This window comes from Triplophysa rosa, linkage group LG14 (assembly GCF_024868665.1).
Source record: "Triplophysa rosa linkage group LG14, Trosa_1v2, whole genome shotgun sequence".
Lineage (NCBI taxonomy): Eukaryota > Metazoa > Chordata > Actinopteri > Cypriniformes > Nemacheilidae > Triplophysa > Triplophysa rosa.
In genome coordinates this window covers 19,238,264-19,261,725 of record NC_079903.1, presented here as the reverse complement: position 1 = coordinate 19,261,725, position 23,462 = coordinate 19,238,264, and the positions used below count along the sequence as shown (strand labels likewise).

General features: G+C 38.9%; 3 protein-coding genes across 3 annotated transcripts; 1 reads left to right on the top strand and 2 right to left on the bottom strand.

Moving 5' to 3' along the window:
- Nucleotides 1–582: 582 nt before the first annotated feature.
- LOC130564484 (zinc finger protein 239-like) lies at nucleotides 583–1,554 on the bottom strand. The gene has a single exon (XM_057350565.1). The coding sequence runs from the start codon at nucleotides 1,552–1,554 to the stop codon at nucleotides 688–690; it is 867 nt and encodes a 288-aa protein (XP_057206548.1). The 3' UTR covers nucleotides 583–687.
- Nucleotides 1,555–7,184: 5,630 nt separating this feature from the next.
- On the bottom strand, nucleotides 7,185–15,593 carry sgpp2 (sphingosine-1-phosphate phosphatase 2). Its single transcript, XM_057351265.1, has 5 exons — nucleotides 15,256–15,593; nucleotides 14,192–14,353; nucleotides 13,489–13,668; nucleotides 11,575–11,664; nucleotides 7,185–10,857 (listed from the first exon to the last, which is right to left on the bottom strand). Exons 1-5 carry the CDS (start codon nucleotides 15,508–15,510, stop codon nucleotides 10,312–10,314), a joined length of 1,233 nt encoding a protein of 410 aa, XP_057207248.1. The 5' UTR covers nucleotides 15,511–15,593; the 3' UTR covers nucleotides 7,185–10,311.
- Nucleotides 15,594–17,590: 1,997 nt separating this feature from the next.
- LOC130564858 (E3 ubiquitin-protein ligase RNF186) lies at nucleotides 17,591–23,403 on the top strand. Its single transcript, XM_057351275.1, has one exon. It carries the CDS (start codon nucleotides 18,320–18,322, stop codon nucleotides 19,079–19,081), a length of 762 nt encoding a protein of 253 aa, XP_057207258.1. The 5' UTR covers nucleotides 17,591–18,319; the 3' UTR covers nucleotides 19,082–23,403.
- Nucleotides 23,404–23,462: the final 59 nt, after the last annotated feature.

Below are 23,462 nucleotides of genomic sequence, written 5' to 3'. Positions count from 1 at the left end.
ACAGTTGAGCAACTAGAAGCCTGTATTAGACAAGAATGGGACAACATTCCTATTCCTAAACTTGAGCAACTTGTCTCCTCAGTCCCCAGACGTTTCCAGACTGTTATAAAAAGAAGAGGGGATGCCACACAGTGGTAAACATGACCTTGTCCCAACTTTTTTGAGATGTGTTGATGCCATGAAATTTAAAATTAACTTATTTTTCCCTTAAAATGATACATTTTCTCAGTTTAAACATTTGATATGTCATCTATGTTGTATTCTGAATAAAATATTGAAATTTGAAACTTCCACATCATTGCATTCTGTTTTTATTCACAATTCGTACAGTGTCCCAACTTTTTTGGAATCGGGTTTGTAGATTAAAAACACATCTTTTCAGTAAAGCCTACACATGATGCATGCCAGTATTATCTTTAAAAGTAATGAACAGCAGCTACGCTGATGATTCTCTTTCTGCCCTCCTCCCCTATCCCGAGGCAACCACAGATTACGCCGGTTCAAGTACGACCGCCTTGTGTCATCCTCCTCATCTTAACTACAAACTGTCATAAACACAAATTAATAATCAGACAAACAACATAAAACAGATTCAATTTTCATTCGTACATGAGAAAAGACATGCAGAATAATTTCAATTGGTACACAGAAAAATACTGCGAGTAAAATTATTCCAGGTTATAGACACTACGATGATTCCAGAGCAGTTTTTTCTTCAGCATGTTTCCTCTGATGAGTCTGAAGATTTCTTAAATAAGTGAATCTCTCTCCGCAGCTCGAGCACTGGTAAGGTTTCTCTCCAGTGTGAATTCTCTCATGGTTTTTCAAGACACCCATTTGAGCAAACGACTTGTCACAATGAGAACATTTAAAGGGTCTTTCACCTGCATGAATTCTCTGATGACTTCGTAGGCCAGTTTGTTGAGTGAAACCCTTTCCACAAACATTACAGAGATAAGGTCTTTCTCCAGTGTGAACTCTCTTGTGTTCCACTAAATTGTGATGACGATTAAAACTCTTCCCACAAACATTACAGAGATAAGGTCTTTCTCCGGTGTGAATTCTCTGGTGTCTCACTAAATTGCGATGACAATTAAAACTCTTCCCACAAACATTACAGAGACAAGGTCTTTCTCCAGTGTGAACTCTCTTGTGTTCCACTAAATTACGATGACGATTAAAACTCTTCCCACAAACACTGCACTGATAAGGTTTCTCTCCAGTGTGAATTCTCTGATGAACTCTTAAAGCACTTTGATTAGTAAAGCTCTTTCCACAGAGAGAGCAGTGGTAAGGTTTCTCTCCAGTGTGAGTTCTCTGATGAGTTATCAGATGAGCTTTTTGATGGAAGCGTTTCTCACAGTGTGAACACTGAAAGCGTTTCTCCTCGGTATGTGTTGTTTGGTGTGACTTTAGATCAGTTTGTTCTTCAGCGTGTTTCTTCTGATGAGTCTGAAGACTTTTAAAATAAGTGAATCTTTCACTGCAGCTCGAGCACTGGTAAGGTTTCTCTCCAGTGTGAATTCTCAGATGAACTCTTAAAGCACTTTGCATTTTAATAAACCTCGTCCACTAGTGACGAGCACTGATACTGAAACGTCTTATCTCCAGTGTAAGAGCTCTCTCTCATGAGTCTGTCAGATGAGACTTTTCGACAGAAGCGTTACTCCAACCAAGTCTTGCACACACTCCGAAGCGTTTATCTCGGTATATTAGTTTGGTGACTTTAGAGTCAGTTTGTTTCAGATGTGTTCCTCTGATGATTCGTGGAAGACTTTTAAACATAAGTGGAATCTTTCACTGCAGCTCGACGCACTGGTAGGTTTCTCATCCAGTTGAATTTCTCTGATTGAACTCCTTAACAGCACTTCTGATAACAGAATACATCTTCCACACTGACAGCACTGATAAAGGTCTTTCTCCAGGTGAGTCTCTCATGATTATCAGATGAGCTTCACGGAAGCGTTTCTCACAGTGGATCACTGAAAGCGTTATCTCTCGTATTGTTGTTTTGTCTGACTTATAATCAGGTTGTCTTCAGCGTGTTGTCTTGATGATCATGGAATATCTTGATTAAAATAAGTGATGCTTTCACCTGCAGCGCGAGCACTATAAGATTGCTCTCCAGTCGTGATTCTCAGAGAACCTCTTAAAGCACTTTGACTCATTAAAGCCTTTCCACAGATGGAGCAGTGATGAGGTTTCTCTCCAGTGTGAATCTCTCTTGTGTCTCTCTAAATGGCGATGACGATTAAAACTCTTCCCACAAACACTGCAGTCATAAGGTTTCTCCAGTGTGGATTCTCAGATGAACTTAAAAGTACTATGATCAGTAAAGCTCTTTCCACAGTGAGAGCAGAGGTAAGGTTTCTCTCCAGTGTGAATTCTCTCATGAGTTACCAAGTACGTTTTTTACAAAACTTTATCACAGTGTGAACACTGATAGAGTTTCTCCTCAGATGTGATTGTTTGGTGTGACTTTAGATCTAGTTCGTTCTTCAGCATGTTTCTTCTGATGAATCATTAAAACCATCCTAAATAAGTGAATCTCTCACTAGGTCTCGCCTGCAGCATGTGAATTCTCATATGAACTGTATGAGACTTGATTAAAAAAAGCTCTTTCCACAGTGAGAGCAGAGGTAAGGTTTCTCTCCAGTGTGAGTTCTCTCATGAGTTATCAGATGAGCTTTCTGACGACAGCTTTACTCACAGTTGAACACTGAAAGTTTCTCCTCAGATGTGTGTTTCTGTGCGACTTATACGATCAGTGTGTTCTCGCAGCGCTGTTTCTTCTGATGAGTCTGAAGACTTTTAAAATAAGTTGAATCTTCACTGCAGCTCGAGCATGAGAGGTTTCTCTCCCAGTGTGAATCTCTGATGATCTTTTAGAACTACCTTGATAAAAGCTCTTTCCACAGAGAGCAGTGGAGAGGTTTCTCTCCAGTGTGAGTCTCTCTATGGCTTTGAAATGAGGATGTCGACTAAAAGCTCTTCCCACAAACACGTGCAGTCATAAGGTTTCTCTCCAGTGTGGATTCTCGGTGATACTTGTAAAAGTAATGGATAGATAAAGCTCTTTCCACAGTGAGAGCAGTAGTAAGGTTTCTCTCCAGTGTGAATTCTCTCATGACTACTAAGTACGATTTTTTAAGGCAAACTTTATCACAGCTGTGAACATTGATAGAGTTTCTCACCAGTGATGTGTTCTTTGGTGTGAATTTAGATCAGTTATGTTCGTCAGCATGTTTCTTCTGATGAGTCCGAAAACTTCTTAAATATGCAAATCTATCGCCGCAGGTGGAGCAGTGATAAGGTTTCTCTCCAGTGTGAACTCGCTGATGGACCCTAAAAGTACTATGATCAGTGAAGCTCTTTCCACAGATGGAGCAGTGATAAGGTTTCTCTCCAGTGTGAACTCTCTCATGGGTTCTCAAGACATCTGCATAAGCAAACGTCTTGTCACACTGAGAACATTTGAAGGGTCTTTCACCTGTGTGAAGTCTCTGGTGATTTATCAAGATCAGCTTTCTCACAGAAGCGTTTCTCACGATGAATAACACTGAAGGAGCGTTTTTCTCAGTTGTTAGATTGTCTTATATGAACTCACCTAAACATTTATGACGCGATCAAAAAATCTCTTTCCACAGCGGATGCAGTGAATAAGGTCTTCTCTGCAGTGGTGAATTCTCTGATGAATCTTAAAAAGCACTACGATTTATACAAGCTCGTTTTCCGCAGAGAAGCGCAGTGTTATGGTTTCTCTCCAGTGTGTGAAGTTCTCTCATGATCTATCAGTTTAGCTTCACGACGGAAGCGTTTCTCACAGTGTGAACACTGAAAGCGTTTCTCCTCGGTATGTGTTGTTTGGTGTGACTTTAGATCAGTTTGTTCTTCAGCGTGTTTCTTATGATGAATCTGAAGACTTACGAATCTCTTCTCGCACCGTTTTTCTCCAGTGTGAATTCTCTGATGAAGAACAAGTTTTGCTTTGGTGCTGAAATATTTGTCACATTCACTGCGGTGAAAAGACTTTTCAGTCAGTCGCTCTTTTGACGTAGAGGCCATTTCTGCATCACAACATGAATCACTGCTCTCATCTGAAACAAACACGACAGCAAATATGAAACTACATCCGTGTTTATTGAGAATGAGAAACTAACTTCCTTGAGATTTTCTCAAGTAACCAAAAAACATATTTTATGAATAAGCAACTCACGTGACAGATTAAACATACCTGAAGGAATAAAATCATCATTCTCATCTTCTTCAGTCGGTTCTTCCTCTGATTTGGGTTCTGTTTTTATTTCCAGATTGACTGAAGGAACAAAATCATCATGATTCTCATCTTCATCAGTCGGTTCTTTCTCCGGTGTGGGTTCTGTTTACATCTCCATCAGTTTCCTGCAGTCCGTCAGTATGACAGAACACATCTTCAGTGGTATGGTGTTCAGGGTCTGCTGTTCTCCAGCGTTACACACAGAACCCAGAGACTCTGTGGAGGTTTGATCAGTAGGTTCATCCTGATTCAAGGTGTGATTACTGTCACACGCAGTGTCCTGAGCGTCTGTGGGGTTTGTGTCAGTATAACAGTGTAAAGTGAGGCTGGATTTCTGTTCAGAGAGTTTGTCCAGCAGTGGCTGTGGTGTGCTCGGATCTCTGCTGCTCCACACTGAATCCAGAGATTCTGTGAAGCTCCCATCACTCACACACACTGAAGATTGACTCCACAAAACCGCCGACACATCCTGACAAACACACAAGCTTTATATATAATATATGTCTGATATGTAATTTTAATTTCGTTTGACATGAATGACAGTACAGAAACAGTCAGTTATTGATGTTTAGGTAAATGATGTTGAATGTGTCCAAACCTCTGTGTTGAGTTCATCTCCTCTTGTCCTCAGCTTTTCCTCCAGTAACGCCACCTCTTTCTTCAGCTGACAGATTTCTGTGATGAAATCATCAATATCCAGCATGGACAGATCAGTTCCGACTGATTTACAGCACATCGCATCCACCCGTGACGTCATCCTCAACGTCTGAACACAAAAACAACAAACTAAAAACATTGTTTTATTATGATTATAAATGACAGGGGCTAACTGACGACAAAATATTAAAAAAAAAAAATCATGTATATAATCAGACCATTAGACCAGTACTACAATATACGCACATCTTCATTTAACAGATTTACACACCTCAGATTTAAACACGATATTCTCACATTTCTTCTCGTTTATTTTAAAACTGTGAATGACTCAAAGCGTCCAACGCAAAAAAGCGAGAAAACCTCGCATCTACCGTAAATACAACACAAAAGAGTCGAAATCAAAGTTATGTATAAACGCAGCGCTTGATGTTTGACTTTCTTTCTTTCGTTCTTTAGTGGGTTTATCGGCGGACTAAAGAGCTGCAGAGCGACTCCTGCTGGACTGGAGACACAAGACACTCGGCACTAAATTCATCGTCAAGATCATTTTTACATTGGGTGCATCTCAATTCTTATTTGTGCCTCCTCGTTTCCTTTCCTCGAGTCTTAGCTCCACCCCTTCAGGATGCGAAGGAAGGGAACAAGGAAAACAAGCGAGGACAGAGGAATTAAAAGAAGTGAAATGGCATAATCCTCCCTCCCTTTAGCGTCACTTCAAAGCGTCGTCAATTAATAATGACTGTACACATTGCACATTGAAAATATAAAAAATAAAGTTAAATACATACTTTAGGCAGATTTCATAATCTCCACTACAATAAAATAAGTTAAAAACATTTATATTAATATATAAGGTTTATCAAATATATGTTATACATAAATATAGTAATATATTAACTTTATGAATATTAACTATACTGTCTGAAATAGGTCGTAATTATCACATTTATGCATGTTTGAATATGATCTAAAGATATGACGATGTACAGGGGGAGGAGAATTTACACGCACGTCAGGATTAGGGTGCTTCTCAATATGCCTCCTCGTTTCCTCGCTCCTCCGTCCTCCATCCTATGACCCGGAAACCGATCGAGCTCAGCCATCTTTAGGACGTCTCAATTCTCTAAATGCACTGGGAGGCGAGGAGAGAGGAGTCTTCCTGAGGAGTCAAGAGCAAGGATACACATGTTTCCTTTGCAGAAGTGTTTTATCCACTAAGGGTGCTTCTCAATTCCCATTGTGTTCATCATTACCAGGGTTGGGGAGTAACTGATTACATGTAACGGAATTACAGTAATCAGGATATACAAAATTTGGTAGCTTTAATCCTTTACAGTTACATGAAAAAAAAAAAAATAGTAAGATAACGGTTACCTACAATTAGTAAAAAAAATTGATTACTATCAGGATTACAATGGTTTCAAAACTAAGTAATTGTTTTAAAATGTGGAAGTGTAGTGGGTTTTTTAATGCGCAAACAATTTCTATATACAAATTTATGTAAAGGGTTAAACCATTTTGCTTTTCTCTTGATTTTATTTACATGTGACCCAAAAGTAATCCAAAAGCTATCAGACTACATTACTTTTATACTGTGATACTTGAATTACGTTATTGATTGCATTTTTTTATATAAATAAGTCATTTGTAACTGTACTGGAATACATTTTTAAAGTCACCCTCCCAACCCTGACACTGGCAATGTCTTTACACTACAGATTGATGTTTCATTAAATGTAATCTAATAACATTGTTGTCACTGCTGTGAAATTTAAAGGGTCATAAACATGCCCTCAGTCTCTTATGTGTTATTGACATATATACATAACTACAAGAAATGTAACATTCTCATAATTACGACATCAGAAGTGGACAGTCGGGTAATTCTGATGTACTGTATGTGTAGACATTATAGAAAAAAAGTGGAAACTACTATAAAAAGAATATTCATGAATAAGAAAAAATTGTCAAAATATAATACACAACATGCAACATGATCTACATGTGATCCTGCTTAACGCATAACAAACAAACATCCACACACTCCCAGCCAAAAGGTATTTCATTAGTTCAAGGGCAGCCTAATTTGAGGCTTTCACTAATTCTCCTGTTACATCTGCAAATATTGGACCTATAGAGTGAAAATGTGTCCACCCTGTCACCTCACTTAGATACAATAAAGAATTCTACTGTAATGATTTCATAGAGAACAGTGCTTACAGATTATGAGCATGAACGACAAACGACGTCACATAAAACAAGACTTTATTGACTAGACACATACTAATATAACATACATACGCACACATACAGCTTAGCATTGGAAGAGGATGAAGTTGAAGTAGAGAGAACAGAGCATGGATTTATGGCAACATTTGAAATTCAGCAGATCAACAGCCTGAACCAGACCATCAGTTTCTTCATCCTTTGTGAAAAGGATTAATGATGCACTGTTTAATAAGCCTTATTGTGATACTTGCCCATCAAAGGAAAGAAAGTGTCCTGATGCAGTTTGTTGAGGCTTCAGTTGATCTTGGGTGGAGGTGTTGTGCATTTTTCTTTGTTTGTAGAAAATACTCTTCAGTCACAGGTTTTGATGCCAAAAGATGGACTTTATTATCAGGGACACCGAAGGAAGTCGAGTTGGTTTGCAAAGCAACTGATTTCACTACCTTTCGGCCAGCTTACATACACATCTTCTCATTATTTATCTCACTGGGTATAAAATCTTCTACAGAGGTTGTAGCCTGGCACAGACTTATGGGTCCAGGTTCTTGTAGAAGTGACGCATGCGGAAGAGACGGAGCAGAAAAAGAGGACCGGAGGCCAGCAAAGACTATGGTCTCTTTAAACAGATTGGATGTTCACTAAGAAACTTCTAAGAGTTGAATAATAGCAATTTGGAAAAGAGTTACCAAAACCTAACAAACATTAACATGAAAGGAAGAGTTCACCTTCAAAATGAAAATTCTGTCATCATTTACTCACCCTCTTGTCATTTTAAACCTGTATGACTTTTTTACATAATGTGATGTGGGTGGTTGCCAGGGTGTTGCTATGCAGTAGTTAAAATGTTCTAAATAGTTTATATTGACTTGCTAGGGCACTCGCTTACTCCTCAGGTCCCACAGGTCTTTTATCATGCATTCCCATCTTTAGATGAAATCACGTGATCGTGGATGTTTAATACCTGGAGACGTAATGAGCATAATAGTTTTTCTTTCCTTAGCAAACACCATTTAGAATGATCAGACACCGTTTATTGTCTTTAGTAATAATTCTTCTTGTGGCTGAAATGAAGGTCCGGTTACAGGTGTGGTTTATGTCTGTTCAAAACAGAAGAGGGTTTAAAGGTTGACCGTGACCGTTTTTAGTGCATTGATCTGTCAGGGGTGTGTTAGCAAGTTCAACAGCTTCAGCTGTCTGTGTGTGTGACTCACATGTGCCGTCTTGTAGAAGTGATCAAATAAATGACAAGTATAACATATACCCACATACACATAACCTGTGTATGTGGGTATATTACACTACTACTACAAGGACCTTGGTTATTGGTTAAACATGACACGTGTTTGTGTGAGAAAGTCACTGGTTTAACAGGTTATCTGACAGGTCAGGGCTAGAAAGACTCAACATCTCAAACAGACTGTACTGAATGTGTTTCTCATGTGCTTGAATTCCTTAAATGTCTTTTGCAGACAAAAATAAACAGACCATATTAAAATGTAATACTAAATGGATCAGCTAGTGAAAGAAGCAGGTATCCAGCATACATGGATGCTTCAAGTGTATTTACAAGGCATCCCATGATGCACTTACCTACTTTAAAGTGATAGTTCACCCAAAACGAAAATTCGGTCATAAGTTACTCACCCTCTTGTCATTTCAAACGTGTATAACTTTCTTCCGCAGAACACAAAAGAAGATATTTTGAAAAATGTTGTTGTCAAAATATATTCTTTTGTGTTCTGAAGAAAGAAAGAAAGAAAGTCATAGAGGTTCGAAATGACAAGAGAGTAACTTATGACAGAATTTTCCTTTTTGGGTGAACTATCCCTTTAAAGAAGCTAAAAGGCCACTACACCATTTCTATACTTGCGTGGGTTATTTATGATAGTTTGAATGAATATTAACATTGTAAAATCTGAGAAGTTGTATTTGTTTAAACATACTGTATGACGAAGCAGTGTTTGTTTTTGGTGTGTGTGTTTATATGAGGTTATTATGGTCTGTCTGTAAAGGTGTGTGGTTAAGGATGGTCTGTGTATTCACTGGAGCTCAGGCTGAGGTGTGAGGCTTTGTGGCTACACGAGGCGTGTTTGTGGTTTTATAATGTTTGTAGATATTGAGGAGTCATAAAGGACCATTAAACCACAGGGCAAACACCAAACCAACACTTTAAAACAAACAGATGGACAGGAGGACCTGGTTTATTCCTTATACAGCAGCAGAAATTGGCTCATAAACACATGTACATGTATGTTGTACCTGAACCTCATAGTACAAAATGTTTTTTGTTGTAATAAATATCAATTTTATATCAGCATGATAAAAAACATAAAGGAGTAATATTGACAGAGAAGGCAGTCATAGCATTTGAGATGCGGAAAGGCCGTTCTAATGATGGCATGTTTAAAGGGATTGCACGTTAAAGGGACAGTTCACTCCGCCTCAAAAAAAATCTATCATTTATTTACTCCCATGTAAATAAAAACCTGTATGACTCATTCTTATGTGGGACACAAACGAATTTATTCTGAGTCTGAGTGGTTTTGTGTTCATACAATGGAAGCTTATGGGACCAGTGTTTGGTTACCGACGTTCTTCAAAATATCTTCTTTTGTGTTCTGCAGAAGAACGAAAGTCATATAGGTTTGCAATGACATGAGGGTGAAAAAATGATTACCTTTTCATATTTGGCAGTACTACCACTTTAAAGGTACAGTTATATGTTTACATGGCATTTTTGATACATCATAAATCTGTCGCCCTGAACTGAGTTCCAAAGTAAACGGTATTACTTTCTCATATCCCAGCTTAATTTACAGAAACAACTATAAATCATCCGTAAGCCAAACAAAACTGTAAACACTTTAGTGCTATATAAACATCCTGACCAGCCCAAAATAGAGGTGGGAAAAAGTAAGGTGGGACTGTTTGTAACTCGACCATTGGCACACAGGGGGCGCTCCTGAAATCTACACACCGTGATTCTCTCAATTTGATTTAGTGAAATGCAGTTGTTTACTTAACAGGTTGTAAAAACAGACAAAAGCGAATGAATCCCTTGACAAGGACTGATGGGAAAGGATTCTCTTTAAAAGGCACATCAGTGCAAATTCACAGCATGAATCTCCTGTAAAACTCCACAGAAATCACAGCAGTCCCATCATTCCAAACACTCTACTCACCATCATGCTATTCACCAGGCCGATGGCCGTGTACGTGATGAATTTATACGGCACCTCGATTTCCTTCCTTCTGCGAGCATCAATGTCACTCGCAGACGCTCCGTACACCAGACAGAGCGCCCGCAGGCTCGCCCAGCGGAACACCTGCCGGGTCAGCACCAGCATCCCTACCCCAACCAGGAAACGTGCGACACCGTGGCCCAACGCTGTAGGAGTCAGTGGCGAAAGAATGACCGGAAAAGGCCCGACTAGTTCAAAGGTCCGGCCCAATCTCTCATTCACCCAGTATCCGACGGAACTTCCAGCCGCGCACCCTAAAATAATGGTGGTGTCTCCTCGAGTGGTGCTGTAATGGTCCAGTTCGGGGTATTTGTAACACAGGAAAAGGGGCAGTATCAACGCCACCGCAGGGGAGATGGGGTTGTGGAGCTGCAATCGGTCGAAGGTTTCCCAGTAAGGGTGCGACACGATCATGATGCCGGCTGAAATAAGAGCTCCACAAATCACATCCTGAGAGGAGGGAACATACGGAGAGTTTTTCAGTTCACGTTCCTGTCATTTGTACTAAATTATGTCATAAATAATGCAGTCTTTCCAGTACCAGAGGGTCAGTAAGTACCACGGTATTACCTTCTGACACTATTTATGAAAGTACTGTACAACACTTTCCACAGCATGCAGTAGAAATTACACACACAATAACTGATTAAAAACCGAAAGAAACCTTAAACTTCAGAAACAGAAAATGTAGATAATTAAGATTACATGATGTGAAGAATTTACATTTTTGTTGCAATAAGATAAACCTTGATGTTGATTAAAAAACATGATAGAAATTATATGTCATTGCGTTCTCGGGTACCACCTTCAATGAAAATGTGATTTTTTGGACCCATTTCAATACTTACCAGGGTAATATTTCAAGTCCAATCTTTCAGAAAAAGTACACACAGATGGCACAGGTTGAATTGCAAGTTTAACGCTGAAGGTTACTAGCCAAAGTATGAGTGATTGACAAAATTCTTGCCTTAGCAAACGTCAGTAAAACTGTGCTGTGTTAAAGGAACTAGAGGGACATTCTATGGAGAGTAGCCAGTCTGCATGCATTATACAGGAGTGTAAATGTTTTATTTTAAACGCAAAAGTGCATGTAGCTTTTAGTGCCTTTCTCTTTTACTCTAGCTTGTCTACAAACCCAAAAACACGGGAAGCATACTCCAGACTTACCAGAGCCGAGTGCATGCCAGTGTAAAGACGACTCAAGCACACGAGTGCAGACAGAACCGCGGCCACAGTCAATCCCACTTCAAACTGAAACTAATGTGAACACAAAAAACACCTTTGAAAAGAATCGTTCACAGCAAAATAAAAATGTTGACATCATTTAAACACTTCTGCCGTTTCATGTCTTGGAGACTGAGATCTGTTTTTGCAAATATGAACTTTTCCACGAAAAAAACAGTGGTATGGTTTGTAAACAACAGGTTTATATTCATGAATCTGGCAGATGCTTTTATCCATAGCAATATAAAGTGAATTCAAATATTTTTTATCTTCACTCTAAAAACGAAAGGTGCTTCAAAAGGTTCTTTGATGCCATAGAAGAACCTTTTGGTTCCATAAAGCAGTGGTTCTCAAACTTTTTCGTTGTAAGGCCCCCTTTGTGTTCAGTGCATCGCTTTGCGGCCCCCCATATAAAGACGTATAATCTTAAACTTAGAATTTTAATTAAACCAAAAACATTCAGTTATACAATGCTGGAACCTCAGTTCTTTTGGTTGGTGGTGTCATTTTTCTGATGTTTGATTGCACAATAATAACTAAAATGTATCAATTTCTATATTTCATAAAATGCCACAAAATCTGTGGCCCCCCCAAGGGAACCATGGCCCCCAGTTTGAGAACCACTGCCATAAAGAACCTTTAACATCTGAAAAAAGGGTTCTTTAGATTATAAAAAAAGTAAGAAAGAGATGGTTCTTTGTGGAACCAAAAATGGTTCTTCTATGGCATCGCTGTGAAGAACCTTTAAATCACTTTTATTTTTAAGAGTGTAACTGTTCCCTGGAAAACTGAGGTCCAGGAACGTAATGATCAAGTGATATTATTTCATTATACTCATTTTGGGACTTCAATTTACTTAAAAAACTGCCACGACATTTTTTGGGGGAAAACACTGCTTACAGAATTTTTTTTTTAAAACACAGTTATGATAAAAAATTATTAGACCATATTCTTTCTAGGCTTTCATTCATTCATCAAAAATCATCCTCCCATCCATCTTCTCTCTCTCTCTATGAGGAACCATCTGTACTGTAGTCTCCATCTACTCTGTCTGTCACTCATGATGTTTCTCTAACATCATCCTCTCATCTCCTCCCTGGCATCCTTCTCTTTCTGCCCCTGACATGTTCTCTTCCCACAGGGTTTATTCGGTACTCTGTTAATCACTGACAACATTGGAAGCATCTTTACGTATTCATGAGTGACCCCGCCCCCTCTTTTCTATCTCGTCCTCTCCATCTCCTCCTCCCTCCATCTGTCCATCTCTCCCTCTCCGCCTCTATCAGCTGGAGGTCTTTCACAGGAAGTTAATGAAGAACGCTTCCAGAATAAGCTCAAAGCATTCTGGGTCACTTGAGCTCATGTATAATTGAATGGACTACTCTATAAATCACATATACAGGGTGATGGGCGATCCTTTACAAGCAAGTCTTTTAACTACTGTAGATCTCTTACAAATCAGTTCATCCTTAAGGGATAGTTCAGCTAAAATTCAAAATTCATTTTAACATCTTGTAAAAAACGGAAATTTTGTAGTATAGGTTTGTGTTTACGATGACCAAATGCAATATATTTCTGAGAAGAGTCCAACTGGCACTGAAGTGATACACAAAAATATTTAGAAGGAAGCTGGCAGATATTTTGAAATATTTTCTATAGCCTATTATTAATCGATAACATTGACGACATCCGAGCAGGACTCACTGACCGAGAAATGCATCCATCTACAGCTGACATTGATTGACAATCATTTACTCAAGAGTTCATTATAAAGCCACAGAGCAGATGTGTGGGAGGGACTTCCAGTGACTGATGGACACTGATGCCCCGCCCCCTTCAGTATGTTAAGCACCTCACCTTCACTCTCTCCTGAGCACTGAGCAGAAGCGTAAAGAAGATGGCAGTGGCTGCCATGGCATGCGTGGACGGCATCCCATACTCAGCATCCACGCGCGTCTCCAGTTTGACCACAGGGGGAGCTGGGGGACGAGGCAGCTTTAAAATATCCTTCATGACCTGACCTATATACATCACAACCTGCAGTAATAGACAGAATAAGGATTTTTTTTAAATAAGGAAAAAGTGCTGGAGTGGTACCCTAATACAAAAATAGTGTAAAGAAGGTAATACCATGGTACACTATGGTACTGGAAAATCTGTAATAATTTTACAGAATAATACATTAAATAATATTAAACTAAACTAGAAGTATTAAAATAGAACCACAGAAATCGAAAAAAAAATAGTGTTACAATAGTGTTACAATGAATTACAATAATTCTAATTCTACAGTAGTTCTAATTTTATTTTTGTGACATATTGAAGCCCAGTATGAAAACTAAAAACTCCATATTGAACCATACGTGTGTGTGTTCATTTGCATGTGCATACATTCATGTGCGTGTGTGTGTGTGTGTGTGAGAGAGAGAGAGAGAGAGCGAGAGAGAGAGAGAGAGAGAGAGAGAGAGAGAGAGAGAGAGAGAGAGAGAGAGAGAGAGAGAGAGAGAGAGAGAGACAGAGAGAGAGAGAGAGAGAGAGAGAGAGAGAGAGAGACACTCACAGCCCACACATTGACAAGCCGCCTGCACAGGAACGTGTCGAGGTTCCAGTGGATGCAAGGCAGACAGGTGATGTAAAACACTTCATGCCCCAGCATGGCTGACGACACAAACAGGACATAGAGAATCCAGTTTTTCACCTCATAATGAGGCCGAGGATGCTCCTGTACACAGAAAAAAGACGAAGCTGTATAAAATGATTTACTTCAATTCTAAATGACAATAAAGCCTCAGTTTAAACCTTCGAACTATAGTTAAAAAGTTTACGAGAATTAGAGATCTTGTTCAAGTTGTCTTCAAAGAGGGTTCTGTGTGGCTTGTATTTCTATCACTCTAGTCTATGATGTATGAAATCAAGATGACATTCAGCGTTTGAGAACGTCTGATGATCTTTTTTTTGCACAAGTGAGCAGTGCACTGGCCATCTGATAATGGCTCTTTATAGGACGGCACTAGCTGTACTTTCTCTGCCCTCATAGTTGGCATGACCTGGTGCTGATAAGGAATGTTGTTTTCTTGTTTACGTGGTTTACACTTAAAAGAACATTTAGGAGACGGTATGCACCCACTATTAATATGACTTGTAAAATAAAACGTTTTATGGTTCAAAAACTAGCAACCTTTTTTGTTTGTCTTGAAATGTTTGATTATGTTATGTCTTTAACTTATATTGGATCTAATGTCATAACATTTATTCACTTTTCATTCATTTAAGTGGGGCCAATGTACCTGTTTACTCATTAAAAAAGAAAGATTTTGTAACACTATAATGACAACTTTCATCTGTAACTAAACATTACAATATTTTACAGCTCCTTTAAATATGTAAGTGTAAATATTAACATGGACAATACAGACATTTATGTGGAAACTAGTTTTTTATAGGCTATGCTTAGGTTTTGATGCACGTTTCTCAAACGATTCTCAAAAGTAAACCGACCCGAGAAACGGGAAATTCCTGTCATCTGGTATTTCTGTTGTAAAAAGCAGAAACTCAATTGCTTTGCTTTAGGAAAAACCCGACTTAAATTTTCAAAGTCGTTTAAATTAAACCTTAATTACTTACTCTGATTTTGTTGTCACATTGTAAACTGTCGATTTTATAGTTGGAGTTACTGTCATGTGAGGCGGGCTTCCCGTTTACATGCTCCGCTTTGCGCCGATGAGTCTTTACCGAACCGTCCGTATCACCATTCGCCTTCACGAATCCGTTTCGAGTCGCGCGCGAGCACGTCTCTGTCGGAACCGGAACCAGTCCGCAGAACCGCTGGAACCCGGCCACGAGCTCCGGACTCTGCAGGTACGAGATAACCCCCCACATGGCCGCCCTTGCTTTGACTTCTGCTCACCAGCCCGGCCCACGCGCACAGGTGTGTATTACAGCGGCAGGTGACAGAGCGTGAACATGCACGCTCATTCAGTCAATGCTGATGTATTGACTTTTGCTCGTTTTGATTGGCTGGCCTGAGGAAGACGGCCTGTTTGCGGAAAATGGCTGTCCCAGGTGGGTCTTTCCTGTTATACGGTTATCTCTTGACCTCTGTAGGCTAACTTGAAAAATGTATATATTTTTGTTTTAATTTAAAGAAGTGTTAGTAAGTAAAACAAATAAACTATTTAAAGTTAAATTATATATGGATTTATTCACTAATTTCAGAAAATCTATGCCTTATTAAGCTTATTATTTATACTTATATCATTATTTACAGAATGGAAACCATGTACAGGGTGCCAAAAGGGTATGAAAATGTAGATCTGAGTGAAGGATGGTAAGACGACCATAAAATATCACAGAATTCATAAATACGTTGCCAGTTTTTTTATTGAATAACAATATTGTAACCAATACAATTAGTGTAACCCAAAAAAATTATATAACAAAAAGTATATAAAAATAACACATTTTGCTAGGGGGAATAAGCAAAGTTATATAAATACATGAAAATAGTTGCCTGCAGAATATGACAAGCTTTCTGGTTTTTGGAGGGTAAGATTAAGTTAACATAGTACATTTTTTCTTCCTTAAATGCTTTAAAGCATGGTTAAGGCACAGAAAATTTACATGTATGAATATGGAACATTAAAATAATAAAATCAAATAAGTGTGGATTTATTTGTCTTTCTGATTGGCAAACAGACCTAATAATACATGTTTTCATTGTAAAATGAAATTGCTATCGATATTTTCAACAAGAAAGTCAAGTAAATTTAGCCAAAAAACAACAACCAGAGGGCAGCACCAAAACAAATGAATAGCGGTCTCTTTACATTAATTACGTAGGCTACAACTAACATTTATATGCTTTTTAAACTTTTAAACTAGAAAACATTTAACCGGGTATATTCTGTGAATAAGTTTAAAGGTTACCTATTTAACCTTGTTTGTAACAAAATAGAGATTAGGCAAAAGCCAAACTTTCTTCCAATTGACATCATTCACAAATTGACTCCATGTAATTACATTTGGAACATAGTTCTAATTAATTTATTATTATTTTGTCCATGAGAAGAGAAACATATTTCCCCCACAGGAGATTGTTTGGGTGTAAAGGTGGGGAGTTGTTGATAGTCCAGTCTCCTCTGTTGTTTAGGCTAAATAGCATGCAAACGCCTGCAGGGATCGCACCAAAGACTTTTGCAAATTCTCCAGGTGGTACAGGGATGTTATAGTGCTTCAAAAATGTGTCATACTGTATGTAAAGAGATAACCATCAGATAACTGGTCCACCAGAACAATATTTTTCTGAAACCAGTTCCAAAAGAAAAGTGTTTTTTTGTTTATATAAAATGTCCTTATTGTTCCATATATAATACATGTGGTGAAAAATTATGTTTGTAAATTAATTTCCAAGCCAAAAGTGCTTGTTGGTGAAAATCAGAAAGCTTAGGTATTTTGTTGATAGTTACAAACAAGAAAGGAAATGTATGCCACCTAACTGAGAGAAAATATGGAGGGAGATAATATTCCAGATGGAGTTAGGATTTCTAAGAAGTTGCCCTATCCACTTAACTTTGTATTTAAATGTATTGTTTAACGTATTAAAGTCTAAAAAGTTACAGCCACCAGTTTCATACGAGTTCATTATAACAGTTTTTTTATATAGTGTAGTATCTTGTGTCTCCAAACAAAATTAAAAAGCATTTTGTAGTATTGACAGTTGTGTTGTTGTCATTTTCTGTCAGATGACGTCATAAGGGAACTGTCTTTTGGTAAATGGATGTTACAAAAAACTAAACTAATGAAAAGTGATGTGATTCATAATAATGACACTAATTATTAAATGCACACTAAATACGTAATATAAAACATACAACAGGTTACTGTGTAATATTTTAATTTAAAATATATTAATTACATTTTCATCTTTCAAATGTGTGATACATTTTAATTTAATATTTTATTTTAATAGCTACATATGGTGTTTGATAGGACATTAAAATGTACTTCATAGAAATCCAGGTCAATTAGCCTATTATCTGAGTCCAAAAATCATTTTTATTTTTATGAGGAATGTGGATTGTGTGGAACTTTATGCCAGTAAATTTGAAATAGTTTCCTCCTCAAAGGTAACCGTCATAACAATAGCACCTTCCTAAAGTCATCATGTTTCGAGGATATTAGTTTCTATGGAAACAACAGGTATGACTCAGAATAGACAACAAACGCGAAGAGCTGTAACCACACAGAGTCCGGTTTGTTTTAAAGAAGGACCAATGAATAAACAGATCTGGATAGCAAAAGAAGAGTTAAATATGACGTACACATTCACTGCGTCCACCAGCCGAAGATTTGTGAACGGCGCGTGTCGTTTGACCCGGACGCGCGCCTGACGCTTTGATTTAGCGATGCTTTGATTGCGCTGTGCAACGATGATGACGCGGGCCGTCCCCGTCAACACATCTGGGAAGCAACCGGGCTTCTGTGAGGTCGGCTGCATGAGCAGCAGCCCACGCGATTGTCATTACATCACCTCCTAGGCTGACAACCGTTAATTATGACACAAACATGTCCGTAGGCACCGGGTTTAACGGAAGCACGTTTTTTCACCGATCAAGATAAAGAGAAGGAGGAAGGCGCGTGACTGGCTCGCGCTCATTGTGTTGTCGGTGATGATGTGAGGCGGGATGCCATGGCAGCGGCGGATGTAGCAGCTAACGGGCCAGAGCCGCCCGGTACACCGGCATCCGCGGCGTTTCCCTACGAGGAGTACGAGTGTAAAATCTGCTACAACTATTTCGACCTCGACCGTAGGGCGCCCAAAATTTTGGAGTGCCTGCACACGTTTTGCGAGGAGTGCCTGCACGCGCTGCACTTGCGCGAGGAGCGGCCGTGGCGTATCAGCTGCCCCGTGTGCCGTCACCGGACGCCCGTGCCAGACTATCGGATACAGAACCTGCCCAACAACACCAAGGTCACCGAGGACTTCCCTCTCTATATCGACTCGGACCCTTTGCCTCAAGATGCGCTGCCGCCCCACCCGCCTCCCCTGCATCCGGCGCTCGTGGCGCTCAGACGCGAGGAGGACGCGTCCATGGCGGGACACGCGACGCCGTCCACCACGACGATGTCCACCGCGACGACGCTGTCCCAAGACTCCGTCTCGCGCTACGAGAGTTGCCACAACTGTAGGCGGCTCGCGCTGACCGCTGGATGCGTGTGCGTCATCTTCTCTTTCCTTTCCATGCTCGTGCTCTTGTTCATGGGCCTGATATTCGTGCACAGCCACGGCGGGCCGCCCTCGCCCGCGGGACCGCTCTGCTTGTCTGTCGCGAGCATCCTCGCCATGGTCTCCGTGGTGGTTACGTGGCTCCTCTGCTGGCTCAAATACAGACCGGAGCACGAGACCGGCCGCGCATCGGCCACTTCCAACGCGAGCAGGAGAAACGCGTGACAGAAATTATTACTGTTCACGTGTGTGTGTGTGTGTGTGTGTGTGTGTGTGTGTGTGTGTGTGTGTGTGTGTGTGTGTGTGTGTGTGTGTGTGTGTGTGTGTGTGTGTTAGTGTTCGAGAGAAATGGAGTTTCGCAATGGCTGATGACAATACCGATGTCTAGACAGCAGGGTCGCGGACATAATGCAGATAAACAATGGCTTCAAAATTTATTTGTACACTTGAGTCCAATTTTCAAAAAATGTGAGCAAGTATTTGTTTTAAAGAGAGCACTTTTCAAGCAAAACATTTCAGAAATGAAATGAGTTAGAATTTAAATATTAAAACAACAAACATACTATTTAAAATGTTAAGAATACAGTATTTGTCAAATGTTAGTGGATATAGCCATATGTTACTCTGCTGGAAACGTGTGTGAACCTAACATGTCCACCTCAAAATATGTTCAAATATTTTGTGAGGCCACGATATACAGTGGGAGCCAGAAATCTGAGACCACTAATGCTCCTTTTTTGTTGCCTTTTTTGCAATTCCATAAGGCAGTTTTCTTCACATGAATCAGAAAATGAATACCATCTAAGTGTAAATTATAGCATTTATTGTTTTTATGATGTTTGAGATTGTTCCAAAGAGCATCTTTTGTGCATCAGTTGAAGAAAGGTAATCTTAATTTTTTATTCTGTTAACATACTCAATTTCACATATTTGCTCACATTCCAGAATTAGTGCATTTATTATGAATATTTCTTTTTATGGCTTAACTTTTCTGTTTCTAGGTCTCCTACTTTTAGTAGCCACTGTATATCATGCAGTATGCTAAATTCCTAATCTGAAAGGAAATAATTATTTTACACCCATATACTTAAAAAGGCAGAGAATAGGCTGATAATCTCCAAACGGCCTAATAACGGCTGATGAATGGGTCTACCACCCGATGGTATATCCTCTCGCTTAGGGCTGTGCAATTAATCGAAAATTAATTGTAATCGTCAATTTTGGCTTCAACAATTACAAAAACAAAATAATCGAGTTAAAACGATTATTGTGCCACATTCCATTTTGCAAGGATCCTCTCTTTTCTTGTGGTATAAATCCACAGCGCACCACTTTCCTTACAGTGGTTCATCTGTGCTATTTCTTTACATTAATTTTTCAGTTGAATTCACAGTTTAAAAGTCAAGTTATTTATTTTCTATGTTGTTTTAAAAGTTAATGAGTAATCGTGTTAAATAATCGGGATCTCAATATTGGCCAAAATAATCGTGATTATGTTTTTTGTCATAATCGAGCAGCCCTACTCTCGCTGTATTTTATGCCATTCAGCCTGTGAAAAAAAGGCCCTTTTGTTCATATGGAGCAATAGCTTTAATATGAAACTGTGTTTTATACCACCTCCTTGTTCTCTGCTTCACCTATGCATCTGTAATGGTGAAACCGTGTCATCTGACAACCAACTGACAATCTCTTTTTGCTGTCGTCTTTGTGTGCTTTGACATGCACTGCATCAAGATACATTAACCTTAGTGCTCACTTTATCTAAGTCATTGATAGAATTTTTGTACGACACAAACCTGTGATGCACTCTACCTGCGTACCTAGTTTAGAAAAACAACAACCTGCATGATACAGAATAGATGTTGGAGCCATTTGGTAGAGATGGTAGAGACCTTCCTTCCTTTCTTGAGAGTCAATACATGCTGTTTTTGTCATCAAGCAATGACTAATCTGTAGTTGTTGCGGTGGGAACTTCACACAGATCTGGGTTTTCGTGTTAAGTGCACATGAACGGGAAGGAGTGTTGGTGCAGAGCTCCACAGATACTGAAGTTACTGAAACAGATCTCTGTGAAAGATTTATTAAGAAAAAAAATGCACAGAGGTGAAGCAAGGAGAAATGTGATATCCGAGAAGCAGTTCGAGTTTTGCAGTGTCCTCGCTCTGATGGGATGCGGCAGCAAAAATCAATGATAAAGACTCACACACTTGGAAGTCAGCCAAGCAGTGCTGTCCAGTATTTACTGACCCACTTATGAAATCTTTTTCCCATTAGTCATTTGTCCTGGATGTGCAAAACTGATTCATGAAGCCAAACGTGGCTGGTTAACTTGAGTTTTGCAGAGTGCAATCACACGTTCTTAGTAGCCAGCTGGCAGTATTAATAAATATATCATTCAGTTGATCTTTTTTGGACTTTTGAGTTTTGTTACAATGATAACCGAGACACTTGATAGCCTTTATTTTCCTTTTAAAAGTCATTCTCTGGAGAATGGTAACCAAACTTGATCCGTATCTCTGAAGGGAACAGTTCACCTAAAAAATGTAATTCTGCATTACTTTAGTTAACCCGAAACCCTCAGTTTCACAAAATGAGACATTCAAAGACTTTAAACATCTCTTTTCTAACACTTATATGGCAAATAAGTTTGTAAATGACAGAAGTTTCATTTTGGGGTGAACTATTTGAAATTAGGTCTTATGTGCCTTTCCCTTTTATTTATTCATTTGTTTATGGAGGAAACAGACATTTTTATTAGAAATGATCGATGGAATTTTATATGAGCTTACTGTTTAGTATTAAGATTGTTGTTGTTGGAAATGTGATGATCAACTCAAGTTGGCCCCCTGCTGGTGGTGCTTGTGTAGTGCAATCATTTGTGTGTTGTGGCTATTGCTTACATTTTTGTAAGGAAGGTTTACAAACTGAATCTGTGTGTGGGGGGTATTTGAACTAATGCAATGGGGATTTTGACAGCCGGGGAATGTGCTAAAATGTAGACTGTTTGATGCTGTTGTCGGTTAGAAATAAATGGTACAAAGCAGCACTTGTACAGGATAGTGTAGTGCAGTGGTGTTATGTATAGTCACCAGCTTTACAGCTTCTCCTGCCAGATTAGACAACATCTATGTCATGATATTATTCCATACCAGGATTTTGAATTACCCTGTTTAATCCTAAATATGAATATTCTGGTTTATGATGGTCTAGCTGGTAAACAAGTATAGCTGTGTTGTTCACCAGCTAAAAAACGCTGGTCAGTCTGGATCCTTGCACTTGTCTTCTGTTCTGGTCCAGATGCTCAGAAAATGAGAATTGGTGTAAACCCAAAACATTAACTCATTAAGGACCAAACTATAAGGAACAGAGTATGTTCCAGTCCTAATGGTATAAAAACATTCATACTACACACACTTGAAATGTCCTCATAAAAATTATTCATATTTACATGCTACTCTATGTGACCTTCTCCCTTTCTCATGAAACCGCTGTTGCTGTAACTGTTTGGATTATCAGGCACGATGTCCGTTGTTCACGTATCAGTTTTTCCCACACATGCATTGACCCAGCGACTGTCTGGGATGAGATATTTCCCTTAATGCACTCCTGTTAGTAACTATAGGGTCATGGGCTTTATAAATAGCCCTTATACTCTGCTGTAATATGTTTAGATTAGAAATTAAAAAATGTGTCTTTTTAATATAATGGCTCTATAATTGTTGTGAAACTTGTTTCAACTGTATTTGCACATTGAAATTGTTCTGTTTACATATAAAAACACACCTTTTGGTTGGCAAATAAATTATTTAAAAAATCAGTTTTGACAAGAATTATCGTTGAAATCTGAAGATATTGGCCTGTGTACCTGATTTAAATGATTTAAAAAAGATATTACACTGAATTTTAAAGTGCCTGGCTGTTTACGACAGAGTTGAGGGATGCCTGTGGTACATGTGGGACAGATGATTTTGTTCTGGGGGGTTTACGTTTTCTCGAACTGAACCCAATCTAATTGAGGTTAAAAGGATGGTGACCTTTTGCAGGCTAGACAAGACACATCACAAGACAAATGACACAAACAAAACATGCACTGTTGGATGTGTGTGTGAAAGACAGAGATCTCAGAAACATCTTGTTAAGATTGCTTTTCATTTTTCATTGCTTTTCAAAAACTTTTTTTTGTACAGCTGAGTCAAATTAGTTTGACACTGTTTATAGAAAATATTGATATTTGACCCTTTGTCAGTGTAGTTAATTAAGATCCCTCATGTGTTCAGATCCCTTCTCTAGTAATGGATTCGACACGCAGATCTGGTGCTTCAAAAAGGCCGAAACATACATCATGCAGCAGTCTTTACCTTTTCACCTACCGCCTTCTGTTTTTGAAGTTTAATGCTGAATGGACCTCTTAACGAATACAACAGAAAGTAACACAAAGATGAAACAATACTTCAAAAAATGTTTTCATATCAATAACTTTGATTTAAAAATGTAATGAGATTTTATTGATGATAATAATAACAGAAATGTTTAATAAGAAGAATTTTTAATTCTTAAAAACTTCACGGCCCTGTTCTTTAAATTCTTGACATTTGTACTTTAAAGG

Excerpts from the sequence above, each read along its gene's own strand:
- LOC130564484 (XM_057350565.1), bottom strand. The coding sequence starts at position 1,554 with ATGCAAAGTGCTTTAAGAGTTCATCTGAGAATTCACACTGGAGAGAAA.
- sgpp2 (XM_057351265.1), bottom strand. The coding sequence starts at position 15,510 with ATGTGGGGGGTTATCTCGTACCTGCAGAGTCCGGAGCTCGTGGCCGGG. Across the intron at positions 13,669-14,191 it reads GGCTTGTCAATGTGTGGGCT|GTTGTGATGTATATAGGTCA; the intron begins GTGAGTGTCTCT and ends CTATTACTGCAG. Across the intron at positions 11,665-13,488 it reads GTGCTCAGGAGAGAGTGAAG|TTTCAGTTTGAAGTGGGATT; the intron begins GTGAGGTGCTTA and ends TGTTCACATTAG.
- LOC130564858 (XM_057351275.1), top strand. The coding sequence starts at position 18,320 with ATGGCAGCGGCGGATGTAGCAGCTAACGGGCCAGAGCCGCCCGGTACA.